Here is an 18,652-nt window from a genome sequence, read left to right as displayed (position 1 = left end):
TCACCCACCCAGGAGGCTGGAGGACAGGGCAGGAGGCAGGAGCGGCGGGCAGCACTGAACCCCATGCTCCGACCCCTCTGGCTGCCCAGAAACCCCAGGGCACTGGGAGGGCCAGCCCACATAAAACCCAGCCTGCCCCGGAGCTAGGATGAGAACCTAGGACAAACAACGCTGACACCCCCCAGAGTCTCCCAAAGGCTGCCGGGGGTGGGGGGAGGGAGCCTCCCTGAGGCTAGGGGAGCCTTGCTCCCAAGGGCTGACTCCTCGTGGCCGGAAAACAAGGGTTGGGACCACAGATGCTCTCCCCACTCACTACATGCACTCTTACTCCGCAAAAGCAGGGACAGCACGCCGGGACCGGCTTCCTAAGGCCTGCTGTGAGGGGCAGCCAGGGCAGGCTGACTCCCTGCTCTCCCTCCTCCTCCTCCTCCTCACTTGCCCAGGAACTGGCCCAGCGTGGCTGCCCACCTCATGGGCAGTGCCCTCCCGGGCCCTGGGGCAGGGGCTGGGGACTGCTCTAAGTGCGGGCAGTGGGGTTCTCACCCGGTCAAAGTGGTTGAAGGAGGCCCGGAACTCATTCATCTGCTCCTGGCTGATGCCCTTGGCATCTCGGGTCAGGATCTGATTCTCCACTTCGTTGATGGTCCTGGCGATGGTGGTGAGGAGCTGCTCCCAGCCCACACGGATGTGCTGGAGGGCGGGGAAGAGGAACCTGTCAGCAAAGGCGCCCCAGGCCTGGGCCTCGGCTGCTCCCTGCTACTCGTTCCCCCAGTACCAAAATGGCCCAAGCAATCAAATCCGGACCGCCAGCCAGATTTACAGCATCACCAGGACAAGGGCAACACGCCAGGACAGAGGACCCAGATGATGAAAGGGGAAGCACAGGAGGGCGCTGGCCTCCACCTGAGGCAGCAGAGACCGGAACTGACGGTGTGAGTCAGGTCAGGAAGGAGGGCCCCGCATATCCCCACTCTAGAGCCACACACACATGCCTTCATGGTCCAAACAATTCACCCCTTGGAGAGCAGGTGCCTAAGCCAGTGTTTGGAGACCACCTGCATCTGAATCACAAGGGTGCTCAGCCTCATCCCAGACCTAGTGAATCAAATCCTAGAGCTGGAGCCTGCAAGTCTGCGTTCTCAACATCCTCCCTGCGAAATTCAGAAGAGCCTGAAGGCCCGGAGCCCCAGAGCGGAGCAGCAGCGAGTACCCCCTCACCCCCAAGGGAGAGTATGTCCTCCTGCAATGAGCACTTCCCTTGGAAGATGGGAAGTCACTGCCCCCTGCGCCAGCCCGGGGGGTGGGGAGCAGAAGGGGATATGGGGCTCCCTTCCCAGAGGAGCAAAGTCGGCGCCACCCACCTCCATGGTGTAGTTGGTGTGCTTGTTGTCGAAGATGAGGGCCTCCTGGATGAGCTGGTGGTCACCCTCCAGCTGGTCGATCTTGGGCTTGTAGTTGACGATGCTCTTTTCATACTGCCGCAGGTGGCTGAGCTGGTCCTCCAGGGTCCCGTGCATCTCGATGGAGATCCGCCCGATCTCCTGCTCACCCGGAAGGAAGCCCTTGTGAGACCTCCCCACTCTGTCCCTGGGGTAGGGACTGGGGCACCCAGGTCATCGGTCAGCCCCTCAGACGATTCTCGGTTCCCACCCCAGTACCAGGGAACCCATCAGTGGTCATTAGTCAACCGAGAACAAGACACATTGCGCAGGGACTTGGTGTGGCAACAGCATCATAAAGGGGGTATGAGAAGCACTGTCACTACCAGATGACATACTTCCCATCTCTTGGGTGCCTCTCAGCTTCAGAAAGGGGCTGCAAGATCAGTTCCTCACCTAAACGTTCACTCCTCTGCTTGACATTCAAACTCCCCGCCCAAGCCTTGTTCCCAACTATCACCCACCTCAGGGACTCTCTCTCTGCCCACAGAGCCACCTTCCTCACAGCCTCAGGGCACCTGACGCACCTCCTCAGTGGCCACGCACCTGCTGTTCTGCCCCCACAGTGCCTGCCTTGGCCTGCCTTGACCCCACCTGCCCCATGGGCCAGGCCTCATCCCCCTTTCTGTCTAGACTTCATCTATGGAAACAAAACCTGTTTGTAAAAGCCTCAATTGTGCACTCAATTTGACCCAGCAAATATTTCCTGAGCAGTTACGACGTACCATGTGCCATGTGCTAAGCAGGTGGGGGTGGGGTGCAGGAGAGACACAAACATGAGCTCAACATGGTCTCTGCCGTCAAGGAGCTCAGAGGGACACCATGCTCTCTAACCCAAGCAGAGCCCCTTCCCTGATCTACAGCGCCCCAGGATCTGGCCCAACAACTCAACAAAAAAATTCCACGCTTGCCCGAGGCTCAGTTCTCTCTCTGGAAAGTTCCTTCTCTTTGACAAAGCTCTCTGCTCAGAAGGAAGGGAGACCTGGTCAGCCAAAGAAGCCAAAGGATAAATTAACTAGTCAGTTCCCCAGGCACTCATCCTTCTGTGGGACTTTCTCATGTGGCTCTTTAGTGGCAGCCCTGGGTGGGTCTTTGCTCACAAACCAGAGCTGGGACGGTGCTCAGAGGGGCAGAAGCGCCCATCCCTGCGTCCCATGAGGGGACGCACCTCCATCTTGGTCTGAATCCAGGGCCCGATGACATTGGCCTGGGCTGCGAACTGCTTCCGTAGCCTCTCATTGTGCTGCTGGCGGGCATGCTCCTCCGTCAGGGCCTGGTCCCTCCGAGGCACCAACTGCCGCACCTGGGGTGAGGACAATCATGGGACGTGGGGAACGGGCCGGCCACCTGCCCCATACTTCAGATGGGGAAAGGGAGGAGGCATGAAGGGAAGGGGCCAGGCAGGTATAGAACAGGAGTGAACACATGGACCTGTTCCAGAAATTCCATCGTTCATTAACTGGACAGGTGAGTGCTTACCATGTGATAGTGAAAAAAATAAGATCAATGAAAATCAATAAAAATCAACCAAAAAAGGGGACAAAATCCCTGCCCTTATAAAACTTTCAATGGCCCAGCCAATGCCCCACCCAGCCCTTGGACTCACGTGGTCCCATTTGCCATTGATCTCCTGAGGAGTGATAGTTGTGTAGGGGTTGGTGCCCGCCATGTTGACGTGGTAGGTCTGGACAATCTTGGACACCTCGTTGTGGATACCCAGGATGGCCAGACGCTCCTTGTCGGCATCAGGGAGGGTGGCCTTGAACTGCTCATGGGCTGTGGTCAGTCCCTTGGGTGCGAGAGAAGCACAGTGAGCAGTGCCTCCTGTGGGCAAGATGAACTAAGGGAGCCCTACGGGTCCCAGGGTAGAGGGGGGTGGCAGGGCCACTGAAGGCCTGGCCCCACACCAGCTGGGAGACCCAGGGGCAGCAACCAAGGATGCTCATGGCTGAGAACCAGGCGGGCAGGGCCAGCCCTGGGGAGGTGAAGGCAGAGCCATCAAAGCAATAGCTCATGCTTAGGGCTGGTGAAGTCAGGAGCAACCACCCTAGAGTGTACACCACCCCACAGTCAGGTCAGGGACAAGGGGTGCCCCAGGTCTGCTTCCCAGGTGACCTTCCCCAACCCAGGCTTCCTTTGCAAAATCTTTTAAATCCAATTCCCTGCAGCTGAATGAGGACGCTATTGCTATGCAATGAGCTCCGAAACATTAAGTTAAAAACAAGGGTTCAGAATACAGTATATAATTCTGTGTTAAAGGGGGTATGGGGAAGAACACATTAACTAACAAATAAATACATAAAGAACACAAAAATAAATAAATATAAATTAGTGAATAAATAAAAAAAGGCTTGCATATGCAGAGACAGTGTGGGCATGCTGCTTCCCTCTGGGGAGGGCACTAGGGTAGGAGGGACAATTTATGGCATATCCTTTTTATCTTCTAGATTTTATACCATCTGTATATATTACCTAATCAAAATACATAAAATGTAATTCATTCAAATGTATAAAATCCTTGGCTGCTATCCCCAACCCCACAGAGCAGTTCTGCAGGAATGAGGTTTGCACAGGGGCCTGGGGGAACCGGCCTCTGGGGGTGAGGGGTCTGCAGCACACCTGGATCTCCTCGATGGTGTGCACGATGAAGGTGTCCTGCAGATCTTCCATGGCCCCCTCCATCCAGTTGTTGAAGGGTGCGGCCCGCTTGGCGTACTCCAAGTACAGCTGGTCAATGGTCTCCAGCAGTTTCTCTGTCCGCTGGGAGTGACAATTGAGGGGAAGGGGTGGACAGGGAGATATTCAGCAGAGTCATATCCAGAACCACCACTCCCTGCCTACTCCCCCCCCACCCCCCCACCCCAGGCCTCCAAGACCCTCTTGGCCAGCCACAAGGGGTCTAGGTCTGGAAGCACCAGACTAAGTCAGACAGAAAGACTAGGCTTTCTCTGGGACACTGGTTCTTAATGGGGGATCTACAGACCCTCCCACATTTGGAATCACCCAGCCTGGCCCCCGGGCTGATCTGTAGAATAGGAAGGTTCTCAAATGGCTAGGGTTGGGCTGCGAAGTGCACTAGACTGGGAGGAGGAGGTGTGCTTAGGGCCAGAGAGGAGGCATCTCCAGCAAGGCAAAGCTCAATCCAGTGTCAGGGTGAACCTTCGACAGGCAGGCCAGAGCAGGTCCAGGGAACCCAGCGGAGCCTTCTGGCTCAAAGCAAAGGGACTCACAAAGCAGGAAGAGGCACCCAGAGCTGCTAGAGGCAGGCCTCCCTCTCCCTCAGGGGCCCTCACCTCCAGAGCTTCCCTCCGCTTCTGGGTTAGGGCTCCCAGATTGTCCCACTGGTCACAGATCTTTTGGCATCGGGCATTGACACTGGGTGAGTCGTAATAGTCCAGCTCACTAGAAGGCAAGAGACAGGGAGAGTCCGGTGACCCGGGTTACCTCCAGGACCTGCTCTCCTCCTTGGGGCTGGGGTGCGAGTAGCACGGGGGGGCCTTCTAGGTGCCCCTCCCACCCACCTCCCAGGCTTTCAGAAGACTGCTGGGAGACAAATGAAGGCCAGTTCTGTCCAGAGGCCCCTGGCACACCTCGGCTGGAGGCGACACCAGTCTTGACCCCAATACCCCATGGCAGGGAGCCTCTGAGGCCCAGCAAGAGCTCTGGCCCTGCACTAGTTCCAGGAAAGGACCGGATGCCCTCAGCAGTAGGGTCACGGGCTCATTCTCCACCTGGGGCGACACTCAGTCTTCTGTATTGACGCCCTTCCCGCCCGGGCGCCCACCGTGCCCCCGCTCCTCGCCTCTCACAGCCACACCCTGTCTCCCATGGCAGCCCCAGCCCTCGCCTCGCCGCGCCGCGCCTACTTGAGCTCCTGCGCGATGGCAGCGATCTGCTCCACGCGGTCCTGGTGGGCGGCCAGGTCGCTCTCAAAAGCCTCGTGCTTCTTGAGCAGGGCCTTGATCTCTGAGAGGGTGGCAGTCTCATAATCTTTCTGCCGGAGCATAGCCTCTTTGCCTGGGTTCAGAGAGAAGGGGTACGAGGCTGAGCAGAAGCCGAGGCCCCATCTTCTTGGCCCCGACCGTCCACCCCTCGGGGCCCCAAGAGGCCCATATCCAGGGGCACAATGTCCCCAGATGTCCACCATACAGTGATCGATCATCTGCAGCTTGAGAAAGCGATGTGCAGCAGGAACATCCACTAAGAGGCCGAGTCGGGGAAGTTCCTACTTTCCACGGAACACGTACGGGGCCACGAGGAGTGGTTACATACGAAGGCTACACAGGGCCAGGCCCCGTGGTGTAGCCAGGAGAGAACCACACAAGGGCCTCAGGGGTGCCCCATCTTTAGAGCTTCTCCACCTATTGTTGCTAGCCCCCAGCAGCCCTGCAGGGACCCCTCCCCTTAATTACTCTCACGGTGGTCAGCATGTCCAGTGCACTCTACACAGAATCCAACAGTGGCCAGAACCTTCTCTGTCAGGGGCACCGCCCTCTCTTTAGCAGTGGGGTGGGGCTGGCATGTCTTGGATTTCTGTTTCCCGGGAGGAAACAGGATGAGAAACCAACCTCCTGGGACTGCTGTTACGTGATGTCTGACAGCTGTCTTATGAAGCGTCTGGTACAGGACAGGGACTGCCCTGGCCTGGCCTGGCCCGCACGCCCACCCTCCCCATCTGGGCCCGTCAGGGATGCTCAGTCCTGCTCAACAAATAAAGGCTGGGCTGTGGAGGCTGAAAGACGGTGCCCGATGTGGCCTTTCTTTCCTTCCCTCTACCTTTTTTTTTTTTTTTTAAGAATTTTTAAAGATTTTATTTATTTATCTGAGAAAGAAAAAGCATGAGCAGGGGGAGGGGCAGAGGGAGAGGGAGAAGCAGACCCCCATGGAGCAGAGAGCCCAATGCGGGCTCAATCCCAGGACCCTGGGATCATGATCGGAGTCAAAGGCAGACGCTTAACTGACTGAGCCACCCAGGTGCCCCTTTTTTTAAGATTTTATTTTTAAGTCATCTCTACACCCAAGGTGAGGCTCAAACTCACAACCCCAAGATCAAGAGTCTCATGCTCTCCTGACTGAGCCAGCCAGGCGCCCCTCTACTTTTTTTTTTCTTTAAGTCAGAATAATAATATGACAAGTTTAGGGGGAAAAAATTACAGATGAGCCTACTTATCTACTCCTTTCCCATCTTTCCTTATACAGATGCTGTGTTAGAACCAGCAGGGATATGTAAGCTGTGTTTCCTGCTTTTCAAACATTCAGCAGCACATCATCAGAGTCTCTGCTCCGGCTCCAGTTGCCGCATGTGTCCCCTCCCGTGGCTGAGCCACCACTGGCGTGACCACCTGCCACACACACTTACTGTGGGGCATCCAAGCCCCTCAGCTTGTGCTATTAGAGAGGGTCTCACGGCAAATCTCTCTAGACGTGTGATTTCCCCACGTTCAGGGTTAATTCTTTAGACAGTCTCAAGAATTCCCGGGTCGGCAGGCAGTGCCACGGCTAGGCGTGGACGTGCACAGCTCAGACTGCTTTGCCCAGAGGTCGTGCCAGTGTCCACGGCCCGCACACCAGCTGGTGGCGGGCCGGCTGACGGGGCCGGCCCCTGCTCTGTACCTTTCTGTGAGCTGCGCCTTGGCCCTAGGGTGGACGTGATCGAAACAGGTGGGTGAGCTGGTGCAATCTCCCCTTCCACTCTGTACCAGGTGCACCTGGATGAATAGCTTCCTACACGTGCGGCAGGGGCGGCGCAGAGAGCAACCTGGCGTCCCTGTGTACCTACGACATGGAGCTAAACCCAAGCCCCTCAGGCCGAGTCAAGCACGCTCCCATCCCCCACCACGCCACAGGGTACAGCCGTCCCTAATGGTCTCCAGCCTAAGAGCTGAGGAGCACGACAGAGCTAACTGGGGGAGAGTGGAGACACTGCGCTCCACCGGCCAATAGGGTCTGCCCCAGAGGCTCCGGCTGCAGCGGCCGCAGGACCCGAGGAGATGGGCAGTTTGGGTCCCTCTCCAGAGGAAAAGACTATTTCAGGTGTGATTTTTCTTTCTTTGGAGTTAACTTCAGCTGCCGACAAGCAGACACCAGAAATGGCCCCAAGTGCCTCCAAATTGGAGTAATGGAGACACGTACGTGCTAACATGGTAAAGGCTCTGGGTCACTATAACCGGAGGCTGGAACCAAGAAGAGGGAAGGCAGTGGAGGAAAAATACCCAGGGCTGCAATTTACGGAGTGTGCTCTATGTGCCCGGCACTCAGCTAAGCATAAAATGTCCTTATGATGTTTACTCCTACAACAACCCTAGGAGGAGGCATGCTGAGTTGAACAGTGTCCCCCAAAACTCATGTCAACCCAGAACTTCAGAATCTGACCTTAATTGAAAATAGGGTCTTTGCAGATGCAATTAGTTAAGATGAGGTCATAGGAGACTAGGGAGGGCCCTAAATCCAATGACTGGAGTCTTTATTAGAAAAAGGAGAGACACAGAAGCAGCCATGGCGGGTTGGAGGCAGAGCCGAACTAAGCCAGCGACACCAAGGATGACCAGCAACCACCAGACACCAGGAAGCAACACAGAGAGCCTCGTCCTCAGAGCCTCCAGAAGGAGCCAACCCTGCCGACCCTTTTGCTTTGGACCCCTCCTGACCTCCTCCTCCTGAGAGAGCACGTTTCTGTGGTATGAAGTCACCCAGTGTCTGGTCCTTTGTACCGGTGGCCCTAGGAAGCTGACACAGGAGAGGGCGCATGGTCATCTGCATGTCACAGATGAGGGAACGAGACCTGGGGGCTAAATCGCTGCTCCAAATTTACTCTGCTTCTAGGTGGCAGAGTTCGGATGAGAACCCCAACCTCACAGACTCAGGGAAGAAGACATCATCACGGTGACCAAAACCAACAATGAATTACACATACGTAGCATCATGCTATCCCAAGTATCGATTCATTCCGTTCCCCTAAACCTATGAAGTTGGCACTGTGATTATCCCCACTTTACAGACGAGGAAGCGGAGACACCTAAGAGGCTAATGAACTTGTCTAATGACAAGAACTAGTAAGAGACAAAACAAACAAGCAGCAAGAGAGAAAGCAGCTGGCGGTTCAGCTGGTGGAGCACGAGAGCTGGCACCCCCGGGGGGGAAACAGGAGGCTGGGCTGGCCTCACCGTCCGTCCAGGCCTCGTGGATGGAGGCCTTCTGCCGGAACTTCTCTGCCAGGTGGTCGAGCCGCTCCAGTCTCCGGATCTCATTCAGCAGCCACTCCTCATAGCCCTTCTCCGCCTGCTCTAGGCAGCCCCAGGCATTGTTGATGTCCTGTAGGGATGGGAGGCACAGGGTCAGCCCCTCCTGGCCCCCGAGGCCCCCACCAGCTGCCCCATGCCTTCTAGAAGAAGCGCCTTCCCCATCTCAGCCATGCCCACCCAGCCCCACACTGGTGTTTCCCGGGCTCTTGGGCACCAGGCCTCCTGGGCAGGGAGTGAGGCCCCAAGTCCACATGGGCCACCCAGCTATAGGGCTTTGGGCGTGCAGCCCTGTGCAGAAAGAGCCCGAGGCCCTCTGTGGCCCAGGATGCTGACCAATCACAGAGGATGTAGGGCCAGCCAAGGGAAAAGAGCAACAATTGAACGAGGCAAGCAGGTGTGGGAGCCTCCCAGGCTCCCCACATCTCTGGATCTGCTCATGGGCTCTGGGCAGTAGCCTGGTCTGGGCGAGCTGGCCGAGCATCTGAGGAGAGTGACAGCTGCTGAGCACAAACCCACAGCCCTTCAGACGGGGAGCCACCCACAGGGTCGCTCCTACAATTAGTACAGGGTGCCACTGGGCAGATAGGGGCTGAACCGGCCTGCATGCCACCTGGAGGCCCCGGGCACAGGCTACAACCACTGGGAGGAGGGGGCTCTTCTAACTCACACAGAGTACCCTCTGGTTAGCAGGGGCTCTAGCCACCTAAAAGTTGCCGTTTTAGCCTGGAATCTGTAAAAAGACAGCTACTTTCCAAAGTGCAGATACAATGGCCAGAGACTCTCTCCTCTCCTCCAGGGTCCCCCGGGATCGTGCCTCCTTCCAACGCGCTTTGCCTGCTTTGCCTGTCCCCGGCCCCTCCCGCCTTATATGCCCACGCCTCCTCATGACTTCTCATTTTAAAGGGCAAAAGCTCTATCTTGGTGAATTCTTAAATTTTCTTTTGCATGCTTCCCTGGCTCATAACATTTCTTCCCAAGTCTGAGGACAGGGTAAGCGGGAAGCAGTAATAACCTAAGTAACCTAAATGAAGAGAATTTAACAACTCGGACAGCCATTCACAATTTTAATTTTTTTTAAAAAGCGACTTATCAAATAAAACATGCTTTAGGATCTCCTTAAAAATTATATTTACATAGACTAAAAGAATCTTTTCCAAAAAACTTTTTTTTTTCTTAAGGAGGCTCCGTGCCCAGTATGGAGCCCAACTCGGGGCTTGAACTCACGACCCTAAGATCCAGACCTGAGCTAAGATCAAGAGTTGGACGCCCAACCGAATGAGCCACCCTAACATTTTTTAAGTTGATACTGGGTAATTGAGACTATAAGTAATTTCTATTTTCTGTATTTTGCCTATTTGTATCTTTGAAATATCCAACCAAAAAAAAAAAAAAATCCATTATATTTTTTTGTATGGTAATACGCTTTTTTTAAAGTGCTTAAAAAAGATTCCGCGGCAGTAAAAAATTATCTTAATTGCTATTGAATTAAGCCCTGTTTGGTTCAAAATGTCAAGAGGCATTTTGTTTGCAAAGACGGTTTTCTGAGGGGTGGGGGAGAAGGTGGTGCTGGGGGGTCCAGGTGGATATTCTGGGGTCTGGCAGGGCAAGTCTGGCCTGGAATAGTGGGGGGTGTGGGGGTTGAGCCTGGGGGGGCAGGCGGGGGAAGACACGTCCCACCCTGACTGGGAGCAGCTCGGGGCTGGAGGCAGCGGTCCGGTCCAGTGGGGGCCGGGCCCTGTGGGGCTCACCGAGACCATCCTGCCCTCAGAGGGCATGAAGGCAGGCCGGTTGCTGAGGCGCAGCTTGGTCTGCAGCGTGTTGAAGTTGATCTCCAGCTGGCACTTCTCCTGCACTTTGGGCGGCTTGTGCAGGCGCCGGTAGTCCCGGAAATCCTCCAGCTTCTGCTGCATGGCGTGCATGGTGTTCTCCGGCGCCCGGTTCTCCAGCCACGGGATAGTGCGGCGGATCCACTCCAACAGCTGGAGGGTGGAAGGGGTGAGGGTGCTGGGAGCGGGGGCAAGGGCTGCTTCCCTCTCCTGATGGCCTTTTGGCCCTTCCCACGCTAGGGGAGCTGGGCGGGGGCGGGGGGGGCTCTCCTGACAGCACACTCTGTCCCAACTGCCACTCTCTGGCCACAAGGCCAGGTTCCAGGGTGCTCCTTCATGCAGCCTGGCCACCAGCCTCCTCTCTGCAAGGGGAGGAGGCTAACTCCACCTCCCTGCTCTGCCAGACCTGGTGGGAAGTCAGCGTGACTAGGAGCAGACCCGAGCTCTGGTTCCAGCTCTACCACCCGGCTGGGCCTCCGTGTCTTCATCCGTACCAGGGAGGGGTGCACAGTTGTTTCCCGGGGCCCTTGTCACCTGGCCATCTAGAATTCTAGAATGAGGATCTCTGACTCAAAAGGGAAGAGGCCGGCTTCTGGGGCACAGGCAGGGAACAGCCTGGGTGAGGTGATGATGGTGGAGAAGCTGGGGGGGGGGCGGGGGAGTGTTGGTGGTCACAGGGGACAGAACGAGCACCTGCAAGGTACCAGCCCGTCTCCCAAACGAACTCACTGGCATAATGACGGGAACCCCATGTGGTTAGGTGCTGTGAGCCTCCCCCAGGCTGCAGAGGGGTGACCGAGCACCGTGAGGTTACATGACTTGCCTAGGTGAGGAGGCTAGAATGGCAGAGCAGGGATTAAACCTGGCACCTGGGTTCTTAGTATGCTGGATGGCAGATCCACCAGAGGCTCAGAAGGCTGAGTTCTTTTAAGGAAGAAGCAAGTGGATCCCTACAGAATCTGCTCCTGGCTCAAAGCCTAAAGTGAGTGACCCAAATAGAGTCAATGGCGAAACCCAGAACAGCAGACCCATCACTGTCTCCTCCTGTCCCACGGGTGGGCCCAGTTGCTAAGCTAGCTTGAGCCAGCACAGGTCCATCTCCAGGTCACATCCTCGCAGAACCAGGCGTCCTCCTTTTCTAGGCCAAGCCTCTCACAGAACAGTATACCAGGCTAGAAAGGCCCCTGAGATCTCTTTCTTGGCTTAGCTCTCACTTGACAAGTGAAAAAAAAAAAAAAACAAGATCCAGAGAGGTGCAGAGTTTGCCAGGCTCACTGTTCGTTGGTGAGAGAAAAAGCTGGGGACTTGGCTCGACTGGCACTTCCCTCTGCCTCCTGGGAGAACGAACAGGTGAGGAGCGGAAGCTTCCCTGGATCTGCTGTGCTGGGACCAAGGACTACGCCCAGCCTCAAACTGTGCCCCAGGGGCGGGTTTGGGGGGGACAGGTTCTGGGGGCTCCCTCTTCCCCCAGGGTGGGGTAGCAGAGCCTGGCTGGAGCTGGGCCAGGAGAACCCAGGAGGTACCCACATCGCTGGCCAGCTTCTCATAGTCTTCCATGAGCTGCTCGTTCTCCTGGTTGACGGCCAACACCTTGCAGATGCGATTGGCTGCTGTCTCCGCCTGGCAACAAGAAAGGTGGGGAGGGGGTGCTCATGGTCAGCCCTGGGTAGCAACTCTCACCCCTGCAGCTCCACGTGGCAAGAAGGCAGCTCGCAGGGCTTCAAATCCACCGCCTCCTCGCCAGCTTCTGCCAGCCCATGCTGGGTCCCATGGATCAAGGAGCCCAAAGAGAGATCTTGGTGGCTGAACTGGGGGCCCCTGGAGAAGGACCTGAGTTTGAGGCCAACCATACATGTTGGGAAGACACTAACGTGATGACTGATATAATCCAAATGTTCAGGTAAAGAGGTGAGAAAATTCACACCCAGCCGAGAATCCCAAGTGGAGGCCCTGGGAATCCGAAGGCTCAGGCTCTGAGGCTGGATTGGCCAGAATCTTGGGAGATGCAGAAATTCAAAGCTGGGCGTCTGGAATAAGGTGCCTACTGAGAAGCAGCAGGACCTCTCGGGATCCCTACAGAATCTGCTCCTGACTCAAAGCCTAAAGAACATCAGAGAAGACTCGGAGACCCTCTACGGCATGAAGACAAGACTTAAGGACCAACCCAACACAGGCAGGACGTCCAGCAAGCTCAGGCGCCTTTGGGAAAGCTAAGTGTGGGTCCTGCACTGAGGGAGTGCTGGGCTAGCAGATGCCTGACATGGGTCCTGGCGACAAGAGGAATGAGAGGGAACTGACTGGAAATCAGAGGCAAAGGCCCAGAAGCTCCAGGGGACACTGCCTTCTCAGGCCATGGAGGGTACTGTGGACCCAACACCAGCAAGGGCCACATGTCCCTATATCACCAGGTGCTCCGGTAATTTTTAAAATTCATCTTTTCACATCATGACCCAACTCCAAGGGGAGGGGAACTCAAAGCCTTTTTGGGGGTCCTGGGATAGAAAGACAGCCTAGGGGTGGGAGCAGATAATGCCGATGAAAAGACAGATATGCATCCTGGGGCCCTAGAGAAGGGTGACCCTGCAGGCGACAAGGGCTTAAGGGACAGAAAGATGGGACCTCACAACTGGTTGATGAACAAGACAAAATGAGGTTTTACTGCAGCAAGATAAACAGAGGCTAGGCATAAGGAAGAATTTCCTGAGAATGAGGGTGCTTTGAACTGAAAAGAAATAATTAAGATGTAAATTTTTTTTTTTTTTTTTTGCAGAACTTTTCAAACAGGATTCATACCCACGGATTCATGTACTGGGAGGGCCTGCTGGGATGTGTGTGTGTGTGAGGGGGCACAATGAGGTCAGCATAAAGGTCCTTTAGAGCTCAAAGTCAAGAGATTGCACCTCCAGGGTGAGGTGTCAGAACAAGGAGGCCTCTACCAGGTCCAACTGTGGGAATGGCCAGAGGGTCTCCAAGACAGGATGGGTGCTTTGAGTCCCAGGTCTCAAGACACTGAGGCAAGGAGTCACATCCTTAGACCCTCACCCCTCTGCCCTCCAGCCTAACTCTGCCCTGGAGATGCCATGGCCACTTCTCATGGAGAACTCCTGATGATCATCCTTCCTCTTAAAAACCAACAGGTAACTACAGGGAATCCCAAAAGGTGACAAGGAGGGAAATTCCTTCCCTCTGGGGCCCTGGAAAGAGCAAGGGCATAGGGAACAGGCCGACATGCCCCATGAGGAGGGCTGGGGGGTAGCAATCCACCTGAGGTCACCAGGGCCACTTCCCTTGAAGGCTGGGGAGGGGGACCCGGGGCGGGGGGGCAGTGATCTCTGTACCAACCTAGGTAAGCTATGTCCAGCATGGTGACCAAGTGGGTAAGAATCAGAGATGGCCACGCATCACAGGCAAGTAGCAGTTACCACTGTGATGTTTCATGGATAAAGCCCTCCTTGGCCTTGTTACCCTCCTGATTCATCTTGAAATCCTGGGCTCAGTGGTCCTAAGCTTTGACTTGTGTGCACTCTGTCAAACCGGCAGACTGAATGAGGCCTGTGTTTATGGAATTTTAGGAGATGGATCCTGGGAGCCTCCCTCGGGAGCCCCGCCTGCTGCCTGTTCCAGGGTCAAGGCAGGCTCCTTCGGATGAAGTCTGGGGGACTTCCCCAGTGGGCCACCTGGGGAGTTTTCACAGAGACCTGCCTCTTTCCCAAGCCTGCAACTCAGCCTGCCCATGCCCAGGTGGCTTCACCCGGAGAGACTGAGAAAACCGATCATTATAACCAGGATATCTGCCTTTGGAAAGGAAGCACAGGCACCACGGAAGAAGCGTACTTTCTTTAGAAACAGCAACGGCCCGTCTGCAAACTCCACCAGGGGTGCCTCCGCCCTCAAGGGACAGCCCAGCTCCCACCACGGTTCCCTTTAGGAAAGAAGCAGGCTCCTGGAATCCAGATTTAATTTTAGGAAAAAAAAAAAAAGACAGGTAGAAAGTTCAAGACCTTGACCCGTTTCTTTCGCTCACTGTGTAACTCCCCCCTGCAGAAGCCTACAAGGTGACACCTGCTTCCACATTGGTCCCTTTACAAAGAAGGGTTCGGTCATCCACCACCCCCAGCCCAGGAGGGCCACAGAGGCCACGCAGGGAAGTAAGACCTGCAGGACATACTCACTGCGGTGGAAGGCAAGTGAGACCCTCGGCAGGGGGGACCGAGGCCTACCCTAGTTGTCTCACTTTCTAGTTTTCTAGAAACTGTTTTTCCCGTGGCTACAAGAACTCCATCACTACAGGGGATTTAGGAGAGAGGTACCCAGAACCACCAAGTCATGAAGACGGCTCAAAGGAGAGATTTGTTCTAGGGGAGGAAAGATTCATTCTCTGAAAGAGAAATTGAAGCACCATCAGAACACCGACCCTGGAAGAATCCTTCCTGCAAGAGGAGGGCTGCTTTGGAACAAGGAGAAGAACCAGACCGCCCAGCCTTTCTGATGTTAACAGAATTTGCATGAGATAAAGGACATAAGCACAAATATCATTAATGGGCTGAGAAAATATTTTTAACACTAGGCAAAAGGATTACTTCTAAATGCCAAAGGAAGACTTCTAGAAATTTGTGTTTACCTTCCCTTGGTTTGTTTTTTCATGACTTACTTTAAGTTATATTATTATACATCTTAACACAGAACAATCTGTTTGGTTTTATAATAGTGTTTTTTTTTTCCCCCCAAGTTAGGGACTATTATTCCTGGAGTACTAACAACTTAGCTATCCCACACGAAACTCAGCTATCACAATCCAGGCTGCTACTCTAAAAAGCAACATCAAATTCGCTGGTCCAGGTAGTTAATTAAGGTGATGTCTAACATCCGAATGTGGCCAAATGACGCACAATGGCTCTGTCACCCACCATCCACGGGGATTCACATGAATGCCACCAAAATGTCATCTGTGACCTTTTTAGTCAAAAATTTCCCAAATCTACCTAGAATTGCCCATTTCCTTCCTCCCACAGCTCAGCCCTTCCCCGTGTCTAAATCGGCACCCAGCCCCAGTGTCCCCACCAGCGGGGCCCATGGGCAAAGGGGCTCAGCTCCCCAGCTGCCATCTCCCGCTTCCCCTGGGTGCCTCGCTCTGGGCAGTGGGAGAGCCCCGGCCAGCAGGGCTAACTCGCCCTCCCCTCGCAGCTGTACTGTCACACCTCCAAGCTGTCACATACGCTGTGACTGCCTTCCCCACACTTGCCCCATCTTCACTTGAGGGCCCCTACTCAACCCTGAAGACCCCCAAGCTCAAGTTCAAGAAAGCATCTGTGCTGTGCAGCCCTGCAGCCCTCTGGCCTGCCCCGCCCCCGCTCAGTCTGTAGCAAAGGTGGGCACTGATTGGATTGCAGCCATTGTTGGCTTCTAGGTGTAAGAGCTTCCCCCAGATGGACTGTGAATCCCTTGAGGGCAGGAATGGGGTTTCTTTCCCGTAGGAGATTCACGATGTGAAAAAAGCAACCGACGGGCCAGAGAGATACAAACATCACCATCCACTCCTGAAAGCATCCAGAAACACCTACAGCAGAGCTAGTCTGTGCCTTAGATGGTTATTTCTCACAATCGTTCCCAATAGACCATGAACTTTACAGCACAAACTACATAAACAAAATCCATTCCTTTCTGTTGATTCTATATCGACACGAGGGAAGAGGAGGGGAAAAGGAAACCGAGAAAGAATCAGAACCCAAACCAACATGTCAAACAGATGTTGGTCCTCGTCCGACAAGGAAAACCAATGATGTGCACCTGCGTGCCCTACACCTGTATGGGTACGTGGACTATTGACACACTCGCGCGCACACGTGTGGACATGTGCGTGCACACAAGGCGCTCTGCTGCCTTTCTAGTTCCACCGCCCGAGGCTTGACAAGAGAAAGACAGTGGTGGGGTTGGAGGGCCCTGGGCATGGGTTTCAGGATATGTCCCCCGACTGGCAAGAGACATGGAGACGGTCAAGACAAGAAGAGTGTGTGAGTCTGAAAGAATCCTTCTTCTTCCACAGGAGAGGGCAAAGCTTCCCCTCCCCCTGGCCCGCTTGGCTCTAAGCAGTTGCTTGAATCCTTAGAAGTGTTCCGGGACGACTCTGGGAGAGGCTCTTGACCCAGGACATGAGAGGCACACCACCCTTACCCCGCCCCCAGCCCCACACTGGTGACCTTGTTCTTGAATGTGGACAAAAGGAGCATGAAATGGTTGCAACAAGGATGAGAGGGAGGGAGGAGGGCATGGGGGGAGGTGGCATGAGGTCTGGGAGGGAGGAAAGCAGGCTGTTCCATGCACACGCACATACACACGCACGCGCGCGTGCACGCACTCCGTCCGAGCACCATCATCAGCCAGGACACAGGGAAGGCCAGTGTCAGCAGGCATGAAGCCCAGGACAGAACCCTTGGAGGAGCAGGGAAAGGAGGGGAAGAGCTCGAAAAAGGAAACCCCCACAGCAGAGCGCCCTCTAGCTACGGACGCAGGGAAGCGGGCCCTCTGTTGGTTATCAGGGCTGGGGCCCGCCCCGGAAGTAGACAGATGCTGCTCACAGCCTGGCTGAAAGGTGGGGGGTCAGAGGGGCCAGAAGCAGCTGGCAAGACAGCAGCAGTGGAGATGGGACAGAGAGAAACGGGAAGCAAGAGGAAAACCAGAGAAGAGGTTGGAAGGGGCGGGAGATCTTGGGAGGGCCAGGACACCTGTGAGGAAGCCTCCACCCGGGACAGCTCTCCTGTCTCCGTGCCAAAGAGGCGAGGACCGGAAAGAAGGCGGGGAGGGTCCTGGGTGCCCATCCAGCCAGGGAACAGGGCTGCTGCTAGCCCATACAGTGCTTCTTGTGGGATGGTTTAAAGGCGCCTCTCCCCAAGGCACTTCTAATGGAAAACTATCATACTGATAGGTTAGGGCCTATTTTTCCTGCCATCTGCAGGATCACTTCAATAACAAATATTCACACCTCCATGGTCTATGGGGCACCCATGGCACCCTTGTGGAGTGTGCAGCCTGCACCACGCCCATGGCAGGCCTGGCTGGGAAGGGCGCTGAGCCTCTGGCCTGGATACCAGGGAGAAGGCAGGAAGATGTCCCCCTGCCTCTTCTGCTGGGTAATTTCAGAGGGTGGTCCTGACTAAGCGGGAAGGAGAGAACACGAAGGGGTCCTGAATGTTTCAAGGAGTAGTCAGGAAGCACAGCCAGGAGCTGTGCCGCTTGGGATAAGGGCTCTTGACTCAGGATCCAGGGCAGGAGCTGAGATCACAAGTTCCCTTCCCATCTGTGGCCTCCACTAGGCCCAGCGTGTACGCGCAGAGTCACACGGGGCCAGCCAGAGGATGGGGCTCTCGGGTGTCTTCAGGTGTCCTGGCCAAGGTTCAGAGAACACAAGAGGCAGGGGGCCTTCTCAAGTCCCTCCTGTCACTGCAGGGGCCGCGGCCCCCCGGGACGGTTGCTGGAGCATCCCGGGAGGATGGAAGAGGTGGGCGGAGGGTGGCAGGGAGAGCGGGCGAGGCCGAGGGAGAGCTCACCTTCTGCGCACCCAAGAAGGCGTGGCAGTGACATGAAACAATAGGTCACATGGCCTTCCCATCCAGCCTTAGCGTGCCTACACATCTGCACAGAGAAGGAGAAGAGGTTGAGAGGAGAAAGGGGGGCGGCAGCAGCACAGAATAAACCCAAACAGCCGTGGTGGCCAGAGAGAACACAGGATGGTCGCAGAGACAGCCAATGAGGGGATGGGCAGAAAGAGGAGACATGAGATGGTGGGAGGAGAAAGGGGTGGGGAGCGGAGAGAGCACAGACTGAGACAGGGAAGGGGGAGAGAGAGCAGAGGGGAAGGCTGGGCAGAGGTGCGGGGAGCACCCCCATCATGCGTTTGGAGACAGGTCACTCAGACTCCATGCGGAGGGTGGGAAATCTGCCTGAGCACATCCACGTGATGGGACAGGTCCTTGGCCCAAAACCATGAAGGCCCAGCCTGTTGTGTTTCCAGGGTCCTGCCTGTGAGAGGGGTCTAGGAGAGGGGCTTCTGCTCCCTGAGCTAAGCCTAGTAACAAAAATATCCAAATCTTCAATATATGCAGTGTGAATGGGTGCTCTTTAGTTGTGGTACCCTTGTGCAGTGTGGAAC

The 18,652-nt window shown here is 55.4% G+C and overlaps 1 protein-coding gene across 1 annotated transcript in view; it reads right to left on the bottom strand.

Annotated features, from left to right (window-relative positions):
* Nucleotides 1-18,652, bottom strand: part of ACTN1 (actinin alpha 1) — a 95,885-nt gene that overhangs the window by 4,554 nt on the left and 72,679 nt on the right. Inside the window, exons 9-18 of the mRNA XM_028123892.2 lie at nt 12,034-12,126; nt 10,429-10,659; nt 8,603-8,750; nt 5,306-5,456; nt 4,733-4,841; nt 4,059-4,199; nt 3,046-3,228; nt 2,608-2,742; nt 1,362-1,541; nt 544-690 (exon numbers count right to left, since the gene is read on the bottom strand). Of these exons, the coding sequence (XP_027979693.1) occupies nt 544-690; nt 1,362-1,541; nt 2,608-2,742; nt 3,046-3,228; nt 4,059-4,199; nt 4,733-4,841; nt 5,306-5,456; nt 8,603-8,750; nt 10,429-10,659; nt 12,034-12,126 (1,518 nt within the window). The remainder of the gene's footprint in view (nt 1-543; nt 691-1,361; nt 1,542-2,607; nt 2,743-3,045; nt 3,229-4,058; nt 4,200-4,732; nt 4,842-5,305; nt 5,457-8,602; nt 8,751-10,428; nt 10,660-12,033; nt 12,127-18,652) is intronic.

This window comes from Eumetopias jubatus, unplaced genomic scaffold, assembly GCF_037043125.1.
Source record: "Eumetopias jubatus isolate StellerSeaLion01/CBP00866 unplaced genomic scaffold, mEumJub1_p1.0 scaffold_7, whole genome shotgun sequence".
Classification (NCBI taxonomy): Eukaryota; Metazoa; Chordata; class Mammalia; order Carnivora; family Otariidae; genus Eumetopias; species Eumetopias jubatus.
Note: the sequence above shows the minus strand (reverse complement) of the source record. Positions and strands in the feature narration are given on the sequence as shown.